This window comes from Doryrhamphus excisus, chromosome 22 (genome assembly GCF_030265055.1).
Source record: "Doryrhamphus excisus isolate RoL2022-K1 chromosome 22, RoL_Dexc_1.0, whole genome shotgun sequence".
NCBI lineage: Eukaryota > Metazoa > Chordata > Actinopteri > Syngnathiformes > Syngnathidae > Doryrhamphus > Doryrhamphus excisus.
The window spans coordinates 5291110-5315000 of record NC_080487.1 but is presented as its reverse complement, the minus strand read 5'-3'; the positions used below and the strand labels follow the sequence as shown (position 1 = coordinate 5315000).

The window sequence follows — 23891 nt, the reverse complement described above, 5'->3', positions numbered from 1 at the left end:
GTATATACGTATCACCTCAGTCAGAGACAATGGGAGGACTTATGTTAAAAAAATATTGAGACAATAGAAGGACAATAGGAGGACTTATGTTAAAGCGTATATACGTATCACCTCAGTCAGAGACAATAGGATGACTTATGTTACAGCATATATACGTATCACCTCAGTCAGAGACAATGGGAGGACTTATGTTAAAAAAATATTGAGACAATAGAAGGACAATAGGAGGACTTATGTTAAAGCGTATATACGTATCACCTCAGTCAGAGACAATAGGATGACTTATGTTACAGCATATATACGTATCACCTCAGTCAGAGACAATAAAAGGACTTATGTTAAAGCATATATACGTATCACCTCAGTCAGAGACAAAAAGAGGACTTATGTTAAAGCGTATATAAGTATCACCTCAGTCAGAGACAATAGAAGGACTTATGTTAAAGTGTATATACGTATCACCTCAGTCAGAGACAATAGAAGGACTTATGTTAAAGCGTATATACGTATCACCTCAGTCAGAAACAATCGGAGGACTTATGTTAAAGCGTATATACGTATCACCTCAGTAAGAGACAATAGGAGGACTTATGTTAAAGTGTATATACGTATCACCTCATTCTGATACAATAGGAGGACTTATGTTAAAGCGTATATAAGTATCACCTCAGTCAGAGACAATAGGAGGACTTATGTTAAAGCGTATATACGAATCACCTCAGTCAGAAACAATAAGAGGACTTATCTTAAAGCGTATATACGTATCACCTCAGTCAGATACAATAGGACGACTTATGTTAAAGCGTATATATCACACAACGCCAGCAAATATCCATGTTTGTCCCTGTATCGGGAGACGCATCAATTTGAATCACTGAAACAGTGTTGCATTCATCATGTGGCGTAGAAGATTACAGCCTAATTCAAAGTCAATGGAAATGCCACTAATGTTGTATCCGTGTGAGTTGATATGACATCATTACTGTGGGATTAAACAACAATCATGAACAGTCATGGCGGTACAGTACATTTTAGTCTGATAATGTCAAGACAGCACATAGTAAGTATTAGACTAGGAGTGTAAAGGTACACCATAATAGTCTAAAGAGTCACTGATTGGTTCATTTTGGGAAAAGTTAGTGTACTAACGTATGTATTTTTCTCATTGACATATTTCACCTGGAAGGTACCTGGAAGGTTCTGAATGTTACGTTACCCTAGTAAGTGCTAATAGTGCATATGGCATTTTTGGATGTGGAAGAGTACAAAAAGTAAATGCAATTTGGAACTAACCAGTCTGGTAATGAGGGGGACCCCAAAATGCCAGAAGTGTTCGTTGAGAAGTCCACTGTATACCACGTTCCCAAACAGAGCAATGGTTCCTGGTTTGCACAGACCTGGTTTAGTTTCTGCAAAATACACAACAACATATAAAAATGATAATGTAATATGCAGTACACATAGAGTACACATAGAGTTTCTGTATGGAAACATTCAATACATCGGTCTCATAGATCGAAATAGTCAAATACAAATGAGAGGCTGGTGAGTGAGAACGGACGGTAAAGTTGAATGGAAAATGAACAGAACAAAAAATACAAAATAAAAGAATAGAAACAGGAACTAAGTCATAAAATTGTAAACATAACCAAAATCGCCACACGGCCAACTCATAGATCGTCACAGTACCCCTGAATTACCTACATCTTTAGACCCTTACTGACTATGATTATTAATTACTTTAGTAGACTGACGGCAAGTACTTCAAAATGTATTTTGTTCTACACAAAAAAAATGCATTTAACTCGCGTTTAATTCTACAGACATGATCTGGACAGCATATCAGCAAACTTCCAGGGAATATTTAAAGCTAACAAAAGACAAAGATGAATTCCTTCTTTCATAGCAACACATATAAAACAATCATAATTGCCCAGGGAAGCTGACATCTATGTCATTTATCTCCTCTGTGCTGGATAAATTGGATAAACACATTCTGTACCTTCTTTCCAAACTGTTTATTTACCCTGACAGACCATCTAACACATAGATCTTAATTGACATATACGTTAAGGTCATGTCTTTAGTTTTTTTTTTTAATAAATCCAAATATCCATTTGAGGCATATAAGACACTGTCAGAATGCCAAGATTTGTTTGGGTGTCTCCAGGCTATCTTCCAGTCCATCATTCGGAATTGTACAAGGTAAAGACACAAGGCATATACACGCTATCCAGGGATGGGTGAGAGACAGTAAGGTTGCAAGAACAGAAAAGAAAACATCTACGTCTGGCATATTGATTCCTGCCGATACTTGGGGGGGTTTCAGTCTCGAGCAATCGCAAACCTCCTCTCACACACACACATTTACAACCTCGGTCACGTTTGGAGGGTTTGCCCCGTACACTCCCAGTCCCAGACAAATTTATTGCCTCCCCTCCTCCTATATTCAGAATCTCTCTCTCTCTCTCTCTCTCTCTCTCTCTCTCTCTCTCTTTCTCAAAGCAGTAGCTCACTTCCAGTATTTATCACTATCCGAGCCCGCAGGACCATCATCAAAATGCAGTCCGCTGGGAGAGTATGTGTGTAAGCAGGAGTCAGAAAGAGGGATGTTTGAATAAAAAACGGGGGATTAGACACCCCTGGTGCCACGCCGATGTTGTATTATGTTAAACATCATGACAACAAGCGGTACAATACGGGTAGGAAACATGTACGATATCGATACGTGACTAAAACGTTCAAGTCATTTATCTCACATAAACAATACTTTATTCTGATATAGGATTATTTTCTTGATTTGGACATTCATCAGTAATGTGAGCGGTGAGCTAAAAATAAAAATCAAGCGTTTTCCCCTCCTTCGTAAATCTCATCATTCGTCGTCTTTATTGACATCCATCACAAATCACGTTCAACTGAAATCTCTTAATATGCGTCTCCTTCGATGTAAAATAAGTGCATTGTTTTTCCATATCAATGTTATAGAAAATCAGTTTTATTGGGCGTAGTTAACTTCTAAAGCAGGGATCTCAAACATGTAGAGTTTGAGGCCCCCGCCTTGATATGAAAGTTTAATGTTAGTTCGGCCCGCGCAAGTTTGATATGGATGCTGTATGGTATCATGTACCCAGAAAAAATTATTACATTTGATTAATGTTCATGTTAAAGGTTAAATAACTGTTAATAGTTATCCTCCCTATCCGTGTGGAAGTGGTAAGTTTTTGGCTATTTAAGTTTAAAGGAAATAACTTGAAGGCTACCGTTTAGGTCGCTAGCTCTCTAGTTTGCGAGTTAGCATGTGTCTCAAGACCCTGCAGTTGCGCAATATGTTGTAAATAAAAAAAGTATAAATGTGACTATAGTCGTGTTTTGTCATGTCTACAGGGCTCTAATAATGCTTTGTTCATTTTAATCTGAAAAAAAATAATTTAATTAATAATTAATTTATTTAATCTATATGTGGTTTCTTAAGTTTTTATTATTTGCTGTTTTATTGTTATTATTATATTTATTTATTACTGATTGATTTTCTTTATTCTTGATTTGTTTATTTATTTTTCATCTTATTTTGTGTAGAAAAATAAAAAGTAAGATATTTCTGTTTTTAATAAATGTGTTTTTTTTTTTTTTTTTGGAAAACCTGATGCCGCCCAGTCTCGCCCAGACCCTAGCTCCAGTGGCCCCCAAGTAAATTGAGTTTGAGACCCCTGTTCTAAAGGAATAATTCGTTCCAGGAGGTTCAACTCTAATTAAAATGGATGTTAACCAAATGGATTTTTCCAGAAGGAAACTAGAAGCACCACAAGTCATTCCCCCCCATAATCATGCTTCACACCAAAATAATAATCCTATATTTGTTGGATCGGTATTTGATATTTTGTCGATCTTATTAAAAAGTTCCCGCCTCATTTGATGTCGTCATATATGATGGACCACTTTTGTCAGAATAACATTTAAGTTCCAAAAGTGTCATTTCTATGAAAAAAAAGATTTATTTGGTTTATTGCAGAATTGTCAGCTCCTTCGTGACAGCCGTACGTCGTGTCCCAGGACACAGCAATTCAGGGAAACAAAGCAGAGTGGGGGTTTGTTTACAAAGGAGTGTGGCTGTATTGAAGAGGTATGGACAAGTCAACTTTACACGGCAAAGAAAGAACGGGATCTTCACCAGAAATGTGGATGCTTCTCACCATTTGTTTTTGTTTGAGAAGATCGATGGACAGCTGATTCAAGAAGGCAGGAAATCATCTGAATCCAAGCGTTTTTTTTTTTTTTCTGGGTTAAAAACACACACACTCCCACCTTTGTCAGCTAGCTGCTCAGCGCTTTTCTCGACACATTGAGTGGAAAAAAGAAACTTCTTGCGCTCCTCATCAAAAATCCAAAATCCCAATTTAGGCTTCACAGTCCATCAAGCCGAGCAGTGGATTTGTCAGCACTGTTACTAATAGCTGCTGATGAAAACCATAAAGGTCAATAAAAGCCCGTAGATGAACTGCTACCGTTTCCTATTACCAGCCAGTCATCTAGAGACAAATATGTCGAGGACAGCATCTTCGAAGGCATCATCTCAGTGCATCGGAGATTTAAAAGGCGTGTCCACGACAAGCCTGACCTTGCAAAGACGCTCCATTGCTGATGAAATTTTGATGAACTCTATGTTAATTATTTGGATTGTGTGGAATAAATTTAGTTAATCATCCATAATACTTATGTGAGACATCAACACACGTACAGTAAACCTCGGATATATCGGATATATGGAACTTGCTGTGATGTCTCTGGTCCAAGCCAGTTACTTTGCATGTCTTTTGCACAGAACAAACTGTATTTCTATATTGTGTATTGTTGGATCCTAGGCTAACCTAGTATTTTCGAATTTGGAAGCATTTTGCTCTTCTGCATCCACACAATAAGTAGATAAATAATAATAATAATAAATAGAAAATAATTCCCTGTCCATATGAGATTAAAAATGTGCTATTTGTTTTTTCCTGCACCAATGTAACTTATCAATACACAATTAAATCATTGTCTAACATCCTTATGGATTAGCTCCCAATCACAAAAGGGTCGTGACAAGCCGTGTGGATGATGTAATATGATTCTATTACGCTCACAAACCTTCCCTGTGGTAGAAACACGCCCACACAGGACGCTGGGAACAGCAGCCTAATAAAACAGCTCTTAATTGGCATACACATCAGTGGTGCTCTCTATGCACAATGTTTATTTAATATGAGCTGAGCTGGGGAAGAAAAAAAAAACAAGTCATTGGTTATTGAAGGACTTGGTTATTGAAAGATGGAAGCATACAGTTTATGAGCATTACTTGTATGATGCACTGACTATGAAAATGGTTTTTTATAAAACGCTAGTAACTTGAGCATGTGATTATCAAGGAGAATGTAAATATTCATATAGTAAATTGAACGCTTAATGGTGGTAGTGGTAATACCAGATATTATAGATATGTTTTTCCGTGTACATTAGGGTGCATCAAATTTGAATGGGAAATTTTAAATTCATAATATCAATTTGGCTGGCATTCCATTTTTTTCTAATGAACATAAAAATGCCTTTTGCAAAGTTTTGAGGATCTATTGAGATTAAGGGGTGCCATTAAATTAATATAAATAATGAAATAAAATAAAATAAAATTTAATTAATTAAATTTTAGAAAATAAATATTATATATATTTATATAAAATAAAAATAAAAATAAAAATAAAAATAAAAATAAAAATAAAAATAAAAATAAAAATAAAAATAAAAATAAAAATAAAAATAAAAATAAAAATAAAAATAAAAATAACTGTCATTAGCAATCTGTAGCTAGCTAATGTTAGCAACAGTAGAGGCAATGAGTACTAAATACCTATAAATATGACTACAAATCATTCAAATTACAAATACAAAACCACAAATTTGCTAGTAATATGTAATAGGAGTATAAATACCAACAAAAACATAAAGATCACCTTAGAGTTCTTGAGCTGCAGTCTTTGCTAACCTCAAATCTCCATGGCGACCATTGAACTGTTCACTTTATTCCACAAAAACAGATGTATGGTGGCACCCCTAAATAATCATATATTGGAAAAATATTTTGTATGTGTTGTTTCTATATATATTGGAACACTTTTAGTACACAGCCATATTAAAATTCAATAATTGTGTTTTTTTATGCAATGTAGTGTACATCCAAGGTTAGCGTGGATGATCATGGGAATCAAAGTCAATAGGAGATAGACCTTGTTTTTCTATTGCTTTATATCATGAAAACATGTGATGTGTAAATGAAAGAGTAATTGCATGAAGGTATGTGCACATTTTGTGTCTGTAGTCAGTATATGAAGTATTGTGTGTTTTTAGATGTTTTTGTCAGCCTTGGGAAATGGCGTTTTTTGCCACTAAACTGTTCTTGTATGGTTAGAAGTTTCTTTCGGAGGTTGCCTTGGTTCCATGCTTCATTCATGGGTGTATGACTTTTTTTTTTTACTGTTGTTGGCCTGACAGAGGACTCAAAAGGAAAATGATTTCACCCATTCTTCAAGAGTCCAACCTGTATTTTATGCAAATTTGGCTTTGAGATGCCTTTTCTTGACAAAAGTCATCAGTTCTCTGTGGGTGCAGATGCCCTCACGCCGACCTGCTACCATTTCTGAGCAAGAACTGCATTGGTGGTACCCTGATCGAGAGGCTAAATCAACTTTCAGAGACAGTCCAGATCCATCCCCCCTGAAGCCTTCTTCACAACAATTGAACCTCTCTCCTTGACGTTCTTCATGATCTCATAAATGTTTGCTTTAGGTGCCATCCTACTAGTCGCAATATTCCTGCCTGCGAAGACATTTTTGTGACTGCACGTGTTTCCTTGCAGTGGACGTACAAAGATTTCAAGCCCTGTGTATTTTTTCTTGTGAACTAAAGAGTCACTAGCATGATGTCAGCTGGTCCTTTTGTGGCAGGGCTGAAATGCAGCAGAAATGGTTTTAGATTCTGGATCGTTTGCAAATGTGAAAATTAATATTTGTGTCATTCTCCATTCTCTTTTGGCTATATCTGTTAAATCTGTTTTTTTTGTGTCTAATACCCAAACTAAAGTTATAAACCTTAGAGAATAATATACTAAGTTCTATGTGAAGTATTTCCATAATGCCTCATATTGATCTCAGTGTATAGACTGGTCATATATCTCATCTCGTTTCATATTATCTACATACTGTATTGTATATAACTCTGGGAAAAACTGTTGATTTTTGTTAATACTTAGGTTGTTTATATTGTTTTTTTTTCTATATTGTGTATTTTGTACTGCTTAACTGACTCTGTACTCTGTGCAATACAAATTTCCCCACTGAGGGGACGAATAAAGGCATATCTTAATCTTAATCTTAATCTTAATCTTAATCTTAATCTTAATCTTAATCTTAATCTTAATCTTAATCTTAATCTTAATCTTAAACTAGAATGTACCAAACATTTTGAAGCGGGTTGTGGAATAAGCTATGTATATCTGTGACATGCACACTGCAGACCGAATTGTGAGGGTGAAGATCTAATGTTCTGCCGCTTGAGAAAGAATCCTCCTTCCCTGGCTGGAGGCCATCAAGAGACAATAACAGTTAAGTGGGAGCCGTCGCTTCCACACAGCAGAAGACAAATTGTGAAGAATTTCCTAAAAAAAAAATAGACTTTGCATCAGTCCAATCGTCTTCTGATCACTCACGTTCCTTACCGATTGCTTTGGGCTCCCATCTTACCTGCTCTTTCGGGGTTACATTGGTGCATCATTCCTCCCTGCTGCCTTGCTTATTTTTTGTGACTTTTCTTTCTTTGCACTTTATTTCTTGCCAGTGTAATTTTTTCAATTCTTCTGCCATCTCCTCGGCTTTTATTGTATGTTTATTGTGATATTTTCCAATGACTGCTCTTATTCTTTCTTCCCTTGATGGCTCCTTGTATGTTTTTCCTTTTAATTGTGGTAATTGTTTTTAATTCTGTAAAGCACTTTGTGTTGCATGTCTTTGCAGGAAAAGTGCTCTACAAATAAAGTTGATTTGATTTGAAGATCCAAGAGTGTAAAATGTAAATTCTTGCAGTTTTTCCAACTGCTTTTAACATTATTGGTCAGAAGTGTACGATCGTAGAAAAAAAAAACATCTGTCAAGACTCCAGGTACCATCAGGTCATCTTCATGAACGGTTTGCTGGTGAAGTGACAAGCTTCAGGGCAACCCCAGTAGCGCCTCCATACGAGAGACTTAGACTGTTAAGTAGTTATTAGCCTCCACAGTGAATGACAGTGCAATGCTGCAAAGCCTGTTCTTACATGAAATTGAGAGATATGGTATTTTTTTTTCCAAGCCTGGAATCACCAAACCTCAGTCAACAGCTGCTTTGAGAAGAATCCCGCTGGGTTACTGGAGGAAAAAATTTGTGCCGGCTTGTTCATGTGTTGCCTGTTTATTCCAGGGACTAAGCACTACAAAGCCTTGAAACTGTAAAACAATTTGATTAGCGTAAATATGTTCAATTATACATGCAGATTTCCGACTTTGTGCTCTGGCAACGGAGAGGAAATCCTCCGAGTCGGAATGTACACATGCAGGACTCAAACAACCAGAAGCGTAGTGGGTATACTGTGGGAGCCAGGTAGTTACTCGCGTTTATTTCTGGCTTTATTTCAGTTGTTGTACTCGGGGGTATATTTGTAAAGTGGTTAAGACTGAAAATACTTCATAAAAGACATCTGTTTTCCATGAAAACAAATGTTTTTAAAGGTTTTAAAGAGAAAAAGTGGGATAACGTTTAAGATTGGAATACATAGTTTATGTATTTTTATCATTATTCCACCATCTCATTCCCTATTTGGCGAATAGATGTAATAAATGAATAGGAACTTATTCAATCAACTTGAAAATGTGTTCATAATTGTTGGGGGGGGGGGGGTTAGCGCCTGTGTATTTTTCAAAGCCAAGCGAGTATTCCAAGCAGGAATGTAAAATGAAGGCCATTTGTCATACATTACTCTGCTTTAGTTGACCACGGTGTGGACCATAGTGGACCATTGTGGACCATGGTGGACCATAGTAGACCACTGTGTGGACCATAGTGGACCGTAGTGGACCGTAGTGGACCGTAGTGGACTATAGTGGACTATAGTGGACCACGGTGTGGACCGTAGTGGACCGTAGTGGGCCGTAGTCGACCATTGTGGACCTTAGTGGACCACAGTGGACCATAATGGACCATAGTGGACCACGGTGTGGACCATAGTGTGGACCATAGTGGACCATAATAGACCATAGTGGACCACGGTGTGGACCATAGTGTGGACCATAGTGGACCATAGTGGACCATAGTGGACCGTAGTGGACCATCGTGGACCATCTTCTCCACTCTCCCCAATAGTGGACCATGGTGTGTACCATAGTGGACCATAGTGAACCATGGTGGACCATAGTGGACCACGGTGTGGACCATAGTGGACTACGGTGTGGACCATAGTGGACCGTAGTGGACCGTAGTGGACCGTAGTGGACTATAGTGGACCACGGTGTGGACCATCGTGGACCATTGTGGACCATAGTTGACCATGGTGTGGACCATAGTGGACTATAGTGGACCACGGTGTGGACCATCGTGGACCATTGTGGACCATAGTGAACCATGGTGGACCATAGTGGACCATGGTGGACCATAGTGGACCACGGTGTGGACCATAGTGGACTATGGTGGGGACCATAGTGGACTACAGTGTGGACCATAGTGGACCGTAGTGGACCATCGTGGACCGTAGTGGACTATAGTGGACCACGGTGTGGACCATAGTGGACCGTAGAGGACCGTAGTGGACCATTGTGGACCGTACTGGACCATAGTGGACCATAATGGACCATAGTGGACCATAGTGTGGACCATAGCGGACCATAATGGACCATAGTGGACCATCGTGGACCATCTTCTCCACTCTCCCCAATGTCAGAAAGAAGATATACAGTATTTGTGTGGGCCTGCATGGTTGACTGCCCCCTTGGAGGCTTGGCAGGTGCCACCAATCTGAAGCTTGGCCTGTGTTGCCCTGAGCTGGTCTGGAAGCGAAGGATTGGCCCGGACACTTGACCAGGTGGAATACATAGTTTATGTATTTTTATCATTATTCCACTATCTCATTCCCTATTTGGCGAATAGATATAATAAATGAATAGGAACTTATTCAATCAACTTGAAAATATGTTCATAATTGTTGTTTTTGTTTTTTTTTTAGCGCCTGTGTATTTTCCAAAGCCAAGCGAGTATTCCAAGCAGGAATGTAAAATGAAGGCCATTTGTCATACATTACTCCGCTTTTGTCGATGCTCCCGTGTGCTTGCCTCTCCATTGTTCCTCTGTCTGCGCATCCTTCCAAGGTTGATTTTCTCTCTCTTTAAGACCAATGGGATGAACATTTCATGCATGAAATGACTAGTCTTGGCCCCTCGGTCCCTCCGCACTGCGCATTGAATACACTAACGTATCCACACACACACACACATGCAGCTACGTACACGACACACTCGGTGGATCCACTGATGCACATACATCCTGGTGTTATGGATTTAATGATTTCCCTGGAGCAAGCATTAGACAGACTACATGTACAGTATGTATCACCAACTACTTCAGCTACAGCTCCCTTGACCTTGCAGATTATTGCTCTCCTCGGCAGCGTGCGTGTCTTCTACATTTGTGTTTATTTGTTCTGTACTTCAAAAGTATGTGTGTGTGTGTGTATGGGTGGGGGTGCCTCATATTAAGAGTGGATGTGTTCAATATTGATTTGTTTTAATGTTGGACCTCAGGGGAAAGATGTATAAACAAAACGCACAAAATTGAGCTCATACCTTTCCCACAAATATGCTTCTTTTTGGAATGGAAATATGCACGGATAATACAGTATTTGTTTATGTTTTTACATTGTTGGATGGTAAAAATTGTAGTTTATTTCCAAGAAATGTCACATATGCATGATCGATGGGCTACATCAGGGGTTCCTAACCTTTTTTGCACCACGGATTGTTGTGATTTGGGTCTTTTTTTCACAGACCGGCAATGTGTGGCTGGAAAATACACCAAATATAAAATAACACAACCGGGCTAAAAGCAAATGTTAAGTGCAGGGAAAATATATAAGTCACTGAATCAGTGGGAGGTGTGAGCTTGTTTCGTTGAGACGAGATGGTCCCATCCAGGTGTGATGGGAGACAGTGAGTCCTTAACAAATTATTTACTATTTCTGTGTGGCCAGGTAGCAAGACCTAGACCATAGTGGACCACGGTGTGGACCATAGTGGGCCATAGTGGACCATAGTGGGCCATAGTGGACCACGGTGTGGACCATAGTGGACCATGGTGGGCCAAAGTGGAACATAGTTGACCATAGTGGACCACGGTGTGGACCATAGTGGACCATAGTTGACCATAGTTGACCACGGTGGACCACGGTGTGGACCATAGTGGACTACGGTGTGGACCATAGTGGACCGTAGTGGACCATCGTGGACCGTAGTGGACTATAGTGGACCACGGTGTGGACCATAGTGGACCGTAGTGGACCGTAGTGGACCATTGTGGACCGTAGTGGACCATAGTGGACCATAATGGACCACGGTGTGGACCATACTGTGGACCATAGTTGACCATAGTTGACCACAGTGTGGACCATAGTGGACCATCGTGGACTGAAGTGGACCATCGTGGACTGAAGTGGACCATACTGGACCATAGTGGACTACGGTGTGGACCATAGTGGACCATAGTGGAACGTAGTGGACCATAGTGGACCGTAGTGGGCCATAGTGGACCATAATGGACCACAGTGGACCATAGTGGACCATAGTGGACCACGGTGTGGACCATAGTGGACCACGGTGTGGACCACGGTGTGGACCATAGTGGAACATTGTGGCCCCTAGTGGACCGTAGCGGACCATAGTGGACTATAGTGGACCATAGCGGACCATAATGGACCATAGTGGACCATAGTGGACCATCTTCTCCACTCTCCCCAATGTCAGAAAGAAGATATACAGTATTTGCGTGGGCCTGCATGGTTGACTGCCCCCCTGGAGGCTTGGCAGGCGGTGCCAATCTGAAGCTTGGCCTGTGTTGCCCTGAGCTGGTCTGGAAGCGGAGGATTGGCCCGGACACTTGACCAGGTGGACGTGGCCCATTCCTCTCCTTCGTCCAATAGAAAAAGGGCCACCGGGGTATCCTTTACGCAATAATGATTCACAGGATGACATGATATATGTGTAATTACTGGAAATGGCTCGCAGACAGAAGACATCATATCACACACGGCAGCAGCTGGTAATTAGCTGAAATTAGGTTCTGGCTGGCATTCAGAGAATACAGCATTGATTGTTATTATGCTGCTCCAAATGAAAAGAAAACAAATCTATAATTCATTAATGCTACTGTATTGCTTGGTTACTCTCTACCGCTGTCTGTCCTCAGTATGTGTACCTGTACTCTGTGTCAGGACTACATACTTTCTTATGTATGTATCTATGTTTCTTAATATGTACTGGTCCCCATATGTTCTGGTCCCCATGTGTACTGGTCCCCATATGTTCTGGTCCCAATATGTACTGGTCCCCATTTGTTTTGGTCCCCATGTGTACTGGTCCCCATATGTTCTGGTCCCCATATGTACTGGTCCCCATTTGTTTTGGTCCCCACGTGTGCTGGTCCCCATGTGTTCTGGTCTCCACGTGTTCTGGTCCCCACGTGTACTGGTGCCCACATGTACTGGTGCCCACATGTTCTGGTGTCCATGTGTACTGGTGTCCATATGTACTGGTGTCCATATGTAATGGTCCCCACGTGTTCTGGTCCCCACGTGTTCTGGTCCCCACGTGTTCTGGTGCCCATGTGTACTGGTGCCCACGTGTACTGGTCCCCACGTGTACTGGTGCCCACATGTTGTGGTCCCTACATGTACTGGTGCCCATATGTACTGGTGCCCATATTTAATGGTCCCTACATGTACTGGTGCCCATATGTACTGGTCCCCATATGTAATGGTCCCCACGTGTTCTGGTCCCCACGTGTTCTGGTGCCCATATGTACTGGTCGCCATATGTTCTGGTCCCCATATGTACTGGTATCCATATGTTCTGGTCCCCATATGTACTGGTCCCCATTTGTTTTGGTCCCCACGTGTATTGGTACCCATGTGTTCTGGTCCCCACGTGTACTGGTGCCCACATGATCTGGTCCCCATATGTACTGGTCCCCATATGTACTGGTCCCCATTTGTTTTGGTCCCCACGTGTAGTGGTCCCCATGTGTACTGGTCCTCATGTGTACTGGTCCCCACGTGTACTGGTCCCCACGTGTTCTGGTCCCCACGTGTACTGGTGCCCACATGTACTGGTGCCCACATGTTCTGGTCCCTACATGTACTGGTGCCCATATGTACTGGTGCCCACATGTTCTGGTCCCTACATGTTCTGGTCCCCAAATGTACTGGTGCCCATATGTACTGGTCCCCATATGTAATGGTCCCCACGTGTTCCGGTCCCTACGTGTTCTGGTCCCCATATGTACTGGTGCCCACGTGTTCTGGTCCCCACGTGTTCTGGTCCCCACATGTACTGGTGCCCACATGTTCTGGTCCCTACATGTTTTGGTCCCCATATGTACTGGTGCCCATATGTACTGGTCCCCATATGTAATGGTCCCCACGTGTTCTGGTGCCCATATGTACTGGTGCCCACGTGTTCTGGTCCCCACGTGTTCTGGTCCCCACATGTACTGGTGCCCACATGTTCTGGTCCCTACATGTTTTGGTCCCCATATGTACTGGTGCCCATATGTACTGGTCCTCACATGTTCTGGTCCTCACATGTACTGGTCCCCACTCGTCAGCGAAGTGTGTGTGTGTGTGTGTACAATGGTGTGAAAGTGTTTGCCCCCTTTCTGATTTCTTAAACATAAAGTACAATCCTTGGTTCTTTTAGATCTAGTTCTCCCAAGTAGAGGGCCCCTATTCTAATGCCTAACAACTCCTCAGAAGCATTTTCAAGTCTAGCAAGATAGTTGGAGAAATTGCATTTTCAACAGTCTGGGGAGGCCCTTTGTCTGTTCCTGCGTGACTTTGGGGAAGACTTAAAGAATTCAAAAGGCACACATAGAACTCTTGGCATCAAAGACCTTTGGGTTGAACACAACAAAATCCAGAAGAAAGTCTTAGCAGAAGAATGGGAGGTTTTGAAGCAGCATCATGTCATACATTTCCAGGAACCTTAACTGTGAGCAGCTGTCCAATACTTTTGCTACGGAAAACCTTATTTACCTTATTTATATTATCAACATACTATCAATTTATAATATTGGTCCAGGATGTTATCAAAAAGGCATATTTCCCGAGAAATGAATGATTAATTCCTTCCAGGTTCAACTTTCACCAATGTTACGTCTGTGGCAAGTTCTACATCTCGTTATTAGCAATTATTATTATTAGTGTTATTAGACACTTTCAGTCACATGCTACACAGGTTAGCATCCGCTTGGTGGGCATGCATTTATGTAACGTGTTGCTCATATTTCTATTTCTATATTTACCCCTTCCACATATTTACTTTATTCTATTCTCTGTATTGCAACCCAACTGGTTGAGACAGATGGCCACCCCACCCCAGTCTCACTTTGCATGTTTTTATGTATAAGGATCCTGTGAATAGGCTCTACTCAACTACACAGTGTAAATACATTCGGACTGGTTCTGTGAAGGCATCACATAACCCCCCCAAAAAGAATAGACAAAGTTGCTGTCTAGCAAAGATGGTGGGACTGATGGGCACCCCTCAGACCTTAAGGATGGCATCGAACCACCAGTTGCTTGTCATACTTCGCCATATTTGTTTCCCCGCTGTGGAACTAACAAGGGCCGACCCCGGAAGACCGACATCGTAGACTTGAACCACAACCACTGTGCCACTGTACCATTTGAATCACAAGTGTTCTCTAGAAACCAACACGTTGGACTTCAGCCTACTTCTGGAAACCTGGACTTTTTCCTCTGCATGTACATGGATGATACTTTGGAAGGGTTACATAGTAATACTGCTTTATGGTATTACTCTTTGCTTTGATAGAAATATTCACACCATATGCCGAATTCGGACATGCACCCATTGAAGTGCTTGTGGTTTGAATACTTGCCCCCCTAAATTTGTTTAGATGAGCTTTCAGTTGATGTTCTTCTGGTTGCACGGATATACATATAGCATGTGTATGTTGATAAATGCGTTCTGCCACAGTTACCATAGCAACACAGACGCTCTCCATTGAACTGAGGCCCGGCAGTTTGACAAGAGTAATGGCACAAAAATATGAGAATATGGACGCCTCACTTGCTTGCTATGAAAACATTCCTTCATGTTCTACAGTTCTGGGTGACGATGTGAGCTGGAGCCTATTCCAGCCACAGCTGTATACAAGCAACATTCCCAACCAAACAAAGGACCTCCCATGGAATTCTGTATTTGTGACATCATGGATTAGTTGTGACATAGCATGGACATAAATCACACGTTTGGTGTGTGATGTTACCTCTCGAGGTCGTTCCCACATAGATGCTCAATAGATTTATATGGGTGTTATTAACCCTGACACTATTTCCAGTAATAGCTAGCTATAAGTCAACTTGTCAGCCAGCCGTCCTGCTGAGTTTATATCGGCTGTATGTGAAGAACAAACATCTCTGCCGTCTTCATCATCATCGGACCATGACCTTGGAAATTTTACTCATTCAAGTTCAGCCGTTCTTCTAAATTCTGACTGATTTTTAAAGTTAAAGATGTTATCAAAAAGGAATATTTCCAGAGAAATGAAGGATTAATTAATTCCAGGTTCAACTTTCAGCATCAATGTTACGTCTGTGGCAAAGTTCAAATGTTTTTGCTTTTGTGACAATTGAAGTATCTAAACAACTGCAGCACAACATAAACAACACAAAAAGGGTTGTTTGAATGGAATGGTATGTATTAGGAAATATATTTCCATATATGGGATCTTATGTTTATATTTTCCAATATATTGCAATATATGCATAGATCATATATGTGTATATATTGATACATATAAAAAAATCTACAAAATTGCATATACTTTGGGATATATAAACTCATATATTATATATTTGGATTTAATATATTTCAATATATTGAAAGCGGCAATCATTTGTATATTCTGCAATATATTGCCATATATTACATGAATATATATAATATATTGTATAATATATGTACAAAAATATATTATTCCATGTATTTATAATATACAATGTAATGGAAAATATAATGGAAAAATAATATAATATAATACAATATATTTAAAGTAATATATTGACAAATATTAATAATATAATAATATAATAATATAATAATATAATAATATAATAATATAATAATATAATAATATAATAATATATTAATATAATAATATAATAATATAATAATATAATATTAATAATAATATAACTTTCTTTTCGTAAGGGCACCCTGGACTGCTATGATTAAATTATGATTATACAACTTGTAAATGAGGTAACATTATACTCGAGTTGACGATAGTAAAGCTCTGTACAAGTTGTCTTTGAAATGAATGAAGTATCTATTCATCCTATCTATCCTGGTCACCTCCATGCAGTGACTTCCATCAATCCTCTGTAATGTGTCATTACGACTTCCCTTTAAAAAAAATACACATGCATCAGTGGGTCTTCAAGTAACGACAGGAGGGAAAGGTGACGAAAGGTCACCCCCATCTAAGCTCTCTGCCAATGTACGTGTGCTGGTGTGCGCTCTGGAAAACAAAGGAGTCCCAAGCAGTGATGTGGACAGCAAATCAATAGTAGACTTACTGCCCCATAACTGGTCTGGTTAGGAACTCGGTCTCCATCGTCTAGCACATGCCATCACCACTCCCTCATCACAGAGAGAAATAGGCAAAGGGAAACTGGGGGTGGGGGGCAAGGAGAGCGAGACTTCTTGGTTGGTTGGGAGGGCGAATGCACAGAAAGAGGAAATAAAAATAACTTAGCCTGTGTTGCATAGAACCTAGGCTGATGTCAAACAGTACACGACTGCTCAAGTGTGGAATGGACTACATGATAATGTCGTCATTGAGTGACTGGTGACCAGTCTGTCCACAGTCTGCCGGGATGCATTCATGACACCGACTTCTCATTTCAAAATGACCTGTGAAAGTCTTATACCAAAGAAACCCAATACGGAGTGGTTCCCTTTGTGTTGCTATGGAGTTCTGGCAGAATGCAGTCAGACAATTTCAAGCGCTTTTATTGAAGCCGTAAATTCATAGTGTATGTTTTAGTGTTTGCAATTTAATTTCAAAGGTTGCCTTTTTGGCCATGTGTACGAGTCGACTACGTTTTCTTGTCGTGAATTCATATTTAACGGTCATTTACGGCACGGGCGGGTTGAGAGGTGAGCGGTGAAGCGGGCCAAATGTGGCCCGCAGGACACTAGTTTGAGGCCCCCGCCTTGATATGAAAGTTTGATGTTAGTGCGATATGGATGCAGTATGGTATCATGTACCCAGAAAAAAATATTAAGTTTGATTAATGTTCATGTTAAAGGTTAAATAACTGTTAATAATTATCCTCCCTATCCGTGTGGAAGTGGTACGTTTTTGGCTATTTAAGTTTAAAGGAAATAACTTGAAGGCTACCGTTTGCGAGTTAGCATGTGTCTCAAGACCCTGCAGTTGCGCAATATGTTGTAAATAAAGGGCTCAATATGTTGTCTACAGGGCTCTGATAATGCTTTGTTAATTTTAATCTGAAAAGGGGGGGATGGGACATTACGATTGCTATTGAGCCGTTGTGAGATAATTAAACCTACAAAAGAGTCTGTTCTGTCAATCAATTCTTCTAAATACGGTTTGTACCATTATTAAAGTCATGAAATACAGACATGACATAACACCCCTATAGTCACATTTACACGTGTATTTCCCATTAAAATTGACAAAATAAGAGTAAATAAATGCTCATGTGTCTTATTATAGGGCGGCACGGCGGTCGAGTGGTTAGTGCGCAGACCTCACAGCTAGGAGACCAGGGTTCAATTCAATTCCACCCTCGGCCATCTCTGTGTGGAGTTTGCATGTTCTCCCCGTGCATGCGTGGGTTTTCTCCGGTTTCCTCCCACATTCCAAAAACATGCTAGGTTAATTGGCGAGTTCGATTCATACCATAGGTATGAATGTGAGTGTGAATGGTTGTTTGCCTATATGTGACCTGTGATTGGCTGGCGACCAGTCCAGGGTGTACCCCGCCTCTCGCCCGAAGACAGAAATCAACGTTGATGATTAGGATTATTATTACGATATTATTAATGTGTCTGTTGTGAGAATGTAAAACTGTATTAAAAGCCTGTTGTTCTGGCCATCAAGTCTGATGCCAAAGTGACCAACATACTATTCTACATTGAACCATGTTTATACTCATGAATGCTGAACTTGGGCAATGTCTTAACTAACCATAGGCGGTGTTCAACTATTGGAATCCATTTTGGAAAAACCGCGATAGATAAAAGCTGTGGAATTTGAATCTCAAAGTGGCGAGGGACGGCCGTATTAGAGACTAAAATAGACTTCTCCATCGGCTTTCCCTGCTACACAGCGAAACGTGCCATTGTTCACGCTGGGAGACAGATGGTCCAGAATGTGTCAGTGTCGGTTTTCAATCAACCACTGGTTACCCATGGCTGGTCAAATCAATTAGTCATTAATGCTTGCCTACAGAGTGACTTCTGGGTCTGAACTGCTTGAACGCAATCATGCAGTCTTCTACACTTTCTGACTCCATGCATCCGTGCAAGGAACAGTGCCTTTTATTGCCATCCCTGCACAGAAGACAATCACAAAGCAGACTGCAAGAGTTTAGGTTTCACTGATGCTGGCACACACGGCAACATACTGCTACTGCATGGGGCGCCACATCCACGTATATATGGGGTTAGAGAGTAGAATTACTGAGAAGACATAAATCAGGGGTCTCAAACATGCGGCCCGTGGGCCAAATGTGGCCCGCAGGACACTAGTTTGAGGCCCCCGCCTTGATATGAAAGTTTAATGTTAGTGCGGCCCGCGCAAGTTTGATATGGATGCTGTATGGTATCATGTACCCATAAAAAAATATTACATTTGATTAATGTTCATGTTAAAGGTTAAATAACTGTTAATAGTTATCCTCCCTATCTGTGTGGAAGTGGTACGTTTTTGGCGATTTAAGTTTAAAGGAAATAACTTGAAGGCTACCGTTTAGGTCGCTAGCTCTCTAGTTTGCGAGTTAGCATGTGTCTCAAGACCCTGCAGTTGCGCAATATGTTGTAAATAAAAAGAGTATAAATGTGACTATAGTCGTGTTTTGTCATGTCTACAGGGCTCTAATAATGCTTTGTTCATTTTAATCTGAAAAAAATAATTTGTCTACCCAGTTTTTATTATTTGCCGTTTTATTATTATTATTATATTTATTTGTTACTGATTGATTTTCTTTATTCTTGATTTGTTTATTCATTTTTCATCTTATTTTGTGCAGAAAAATAAAAATTAAGATGTTTGAGAACAGTGGAATGTTTTATCAGAGCTTTTATTGTAGAAACTCGGAACCAAAGCACTGAAAAAGTTTGTATGTTTTTCTGTTTTTAATAAATGCTTCTTTTTTTTTTTGGAAAACCTAATGCGGCCCAGCCTTGCCCAAACCCTAGCTCCGGTGGCCCCCGGTAAATTGAGTTTGAGACCCCTGACATAAATAATACTCGAGATTTAGCCCTTTATTCTTGTCACTTATACAGAAGTACAAGCGAAATAGTGCAATCATCCGTCCATACATAGGAGACTCTTCTTCTCCACTCTTATATTCCTAACCTTGTGACTTGATCCCTTTGCTGCTTGTCTAACAAAACAATGGTGGTGCTTACTGAGGTCAGCTACCGGACGTTCATTCCTTACTAGTTAGAAAATATAGTGAGAGAAAATGAACTCTGGAATTGATGGCCGCTAGTCAAGGCTGGAGCAGCCAAACAGATGCTCAGTTTAAACTTAAACCGTAATAGTGCAGACTTCACACTGAATATGTCTTTGAACATAACACCAGACTCAGGGTTGCCAGCTTGCCGACTTTGTCGCTAAATGTGGCAACATCCCAAACCCTCTTGGCGACATATTTTTCTCAAAGGTGATGAACGACAAATCTAGTGACTTTTTCTGCTGTTTTCTGAGAAGATTCTGGTATTTTGGGAGTAAAAATTGAGGTCCACCCAACTCAAAGCAGTCACAAGAGCATCGTGGAGCGCTATGCGTCCATGAATCACGCAACCTGCTACAGAGGTGCTTAGTCATGTCAAACTATTCAAGCGCTTACGTTTTTTTTTTTACCTTGCAACTCAAACCTACACACTTCACATGCCGTCCGTATGTCTTTTGTATGTCGTCCCTGGTGAGGTATTCCAGGCATGCCCATCCGGGAAAAGGCCCCGGGGCAGACCTAGGACACGCTGGAGAGATTATGTCTCACAGCTGGCCTGGGAACGCCTCGGTGTCCTCCCGGTGGAGCTGGAGGAGGTGGCTGGGGACCGGGAAGTCTGGGTTTCCCTACTGAGACTGCTGCCCCCGCGACCCGGACCCGGATAAGCGGAGTTTATGTAATGTAATTGCACTTATGTAATTCCGTCATGATGATGTACATTTAAAATTATACTATCCTCCGCTCTGGCGAAGAAGGCACAGCAGCGACTGCACTTCCTGCGGCGGAGGGGAGAAGAGCCTCCCTCTCCCCTCCTATCCTTACCACCTTCTCCAGAGGGACCATCGAGAGCCTGCTGACCAACTGCATCTCCGTCTGGTCTGGGAGCTGCAAGGCCTCAGACTGGACGTTACTGCAGAGAGTGGTGAGGACAGCGGAGAAGATCATCGGGACCCAGCTCCCCCCCATTAAGGACATATAGCAAACAGCCGGTGTGTATCTAGAGCCCATCGGATCTCCTCTGACCCCACACACCCCCAGCATGGACTGTTCTCTCGCCTGGCATCGGGGAGAAGGCTCTGCAGCATCCGCTGTAGGACGACCAGGTTCAGAGACAGCTACTTCCCCCTGGCCATCAGACTGCTGAATGCCAAATAAGCCCCTCTACCTTTACTTACATTATTATTTATTTTAATTATTTAAATTATTTGGGCAATTTACTGTTCACGCTGCACTTTACATTATGTTGTTCATATTTGGTGTCTATTTATTCTCTGCATTATTATTATTATTATTATTTATTAATACTTATCTTCTTTTGTGTCTGTTATTATATGGGAGCCAGGCAACGACATTTCGTTGGCAATTTCACTACTGTGTTTTTGTGCAATGACAATAAAGGGAGTCTATCTATCTATCTATCTATCTATCTATCTATCTATCTATCTATCTATCTATCTATCTATCTATCTATCTATCTATCTATCTATCTATCTATCTATCTATCTATCTATCTATCTATCTATCTATCTTTGCCCCTCCCATCGATATCCACAGGACTTTTACAGTTTGTACTTTTTACCGACTAACTTTTTAACATAATTGTCTGACTTTCTTCTTTCCATTAATTCCAGCCAACAGTTACCACAACAACGCTGCCATTATGTCAAGTCTGTTGTTAAAAGCTACCCATCTCCCTTTCCTTGTTTTTTCCTCTCCAACAACAAGTAAAATAAATATTGGCTTTGTTGAGCATCCTATAGAAGAAGTAATTATTGGTAATAAACTGGAGAGAGGAGGAAAGAAGAGTAAATGACTGAGAATGGAGGCTTGGTGAGACAGTCGTTGTTGACGATGTGGTCCTCTGTGACTTTTTATAGCAGCACACAAAACCGAGACTTTATTGGAGCGGGTGCTGTGCTAGAAACAAGGGGGTCAACAGAAAGTCCAGGTAACTTGTGAAAAAGATACAGACTACGATTGGGCCGCCGAAAACGACATGAGTTCTAATCGCCGTCTTGGGTTACGGCATGTTGATGACGCAACCTTGCGGGTTCTCTAAAATGGAGAGTGATAAGTCGCTGCAAGTCGTCAGTATAACGACTTATTAGGGCTGTACTTGCTGATTTTATCCTAATACTTGGTATTATTGTTTGGTGTGACTTTTAAAAAAAAGTATATACATACAGTGTATACACGCAGTACTTATTACCTGGATTCATTTCACATTTGTTGCAGTGTAAGAGAAGAGCGTGTTGCTGTTTTTTTAATGATGTTGTGTTTGGTAAAGTGACTTTGCCGCAGCTGTACATACTCATTGTTCCAACACAATACAGAACAATGTGGCCACGTTTCTGCACAGTCATCACTACTTGGATATATACAGAGGCCAAAGAAGCAGCAGGAAGAAGCCTTCATTAATTTATCTCTCTGTTCCATATTTAACAAGCGCTACATGTGCTGAGGAGGCACGCGCCCAACACAAAGGTTTTGGCACAGTCATTAAACGCGCACAGGCATAGCGAGGCTAATCATTTGACCTTTACTTTTCTTCTTCCAAGCATTTGGGGAGGGGGTGAGGGGGGTGAGGGTATCTGCAGAGGGTAGTCCATTTGTTATTTCACATGATTTACTGTATGATAAGACTGTTAATGTAGAGGATGCTTGCCTAGTTCAATAGATATTGGAGAAATGGGGAAGAAATAACTCCCTGTGTTTCTCCACCATTATGGGGGGGCTGTTTGAATTTGTATTTATAGTTTTTGTTTATATAGTAACTTTATAGTATGTATGTATGTATGTAAATTAGGGTGCATCAAATTTGAATGGGAAATTTTAAATTCATAATATCAATTTGGGGGGCAGCACGGTGGTCTAGTGGTTAGCGCACAGACCTCACAGCTAGGAGGACCAGGGTTCAATTCCATGGGTTTTCTCCGGGTACTCCGGTTTTCCTCCCACATTCCAAAACCATGCTATGTTAATTGGCGACTCCAAATTGTCCATAGGTATGAATGTGAGTGTGAATGGTTGTTTGTCTATATGTGCCCTGTGATTGGCTGGCGACCAGTCCAGGGTGTACCCCGCCTCACGCCCGAAGACTGCTGGGATAGGCTCCAGCACCCCCCACGACCCTTGTGAGGAAAAGCGGTAGAAAATGAATGAATGAATGTTCTGTAGTGACATACACAGGATATTGTCCTGATGTCATCAAGGACAAATCTAACAGCCCACTTGGATATGTGAGTGGGAGTAGCAGCAAGATAATATAGATCATGGCTCCAAATGCAGACTGCCTAATAATGAGTGGGAGAAGGTCCAAAGAAGACCTTCTTATTTGGGCATCACCATTATTGCTGACATTGAACAGATAACTCAGTTTGCTGAACTATCAGAGAAGAAAATTCATGAATCGAGGTGAATGTTAGGAATGTTTGGTTGTGTGAAGACTTATCGACATTCCGAGAGAAAAGCAGTCACCAAGAGTTGGGATGGATCATGATGGAGTGACTTGTATCCTCCTGCTGAAAAAGCTACTTTGTCATGAAGGTCTGAAGGTCTGATCATCTTCTGGGCAAGTGGTGACTGCATTATCGGAAGCTAACTTGGAAAGAACCATTATGGAAAAGAGTTGACCGTGGCCCGGGATTCGAACCCGGAACTTATTAGTGTAGGATGCAACTATGTACCTCGGTTACCATTCTAAAGGTTTAGCTTGTGTTTTAACTAGCGTTGTCGAAACCAGTGTTTTTCAACCTTTTTTGAGCCAGGGCACGTTTTTTTTACATTGGAAAACATCACTAAGTCTATAGGAGGAACAAGGCAGGTGTTGCCACACGGAC

At 40.9% G+C, this 23891-nt stretch overlaps 1 protein-coding gene across 14 annotated transcripts in view; it reads right to left on the bottom strand.

Moving 5' to 3' along the window:
- The window catches only part of rbfox3a (RNA binding fox-1 homolog 3a), a 317090-nt gene that overhangs the window by 170115 nt on the left and 123084 nt on the right, over positions 1–23891 (bottom strand). For 13 of the 14 annotated variants that reach the window (XM_058062410.1, XM_058062406.1, XM_058062412.1 and 10 more), the window contains one exon: positions 1294–1409. The exons of the other annotated variant lie outside the window; for it this stretch is intronic. In XM_058062410.1, coding sequence (XP_057918393.1) covers positions 1294–1409 — 116 coding nt within the window. The remainder of the gene's footprint in view (positions 1–1293; positions 1410–23891) is intronic. 14 annotated transcript variants of the gene reach the window in all.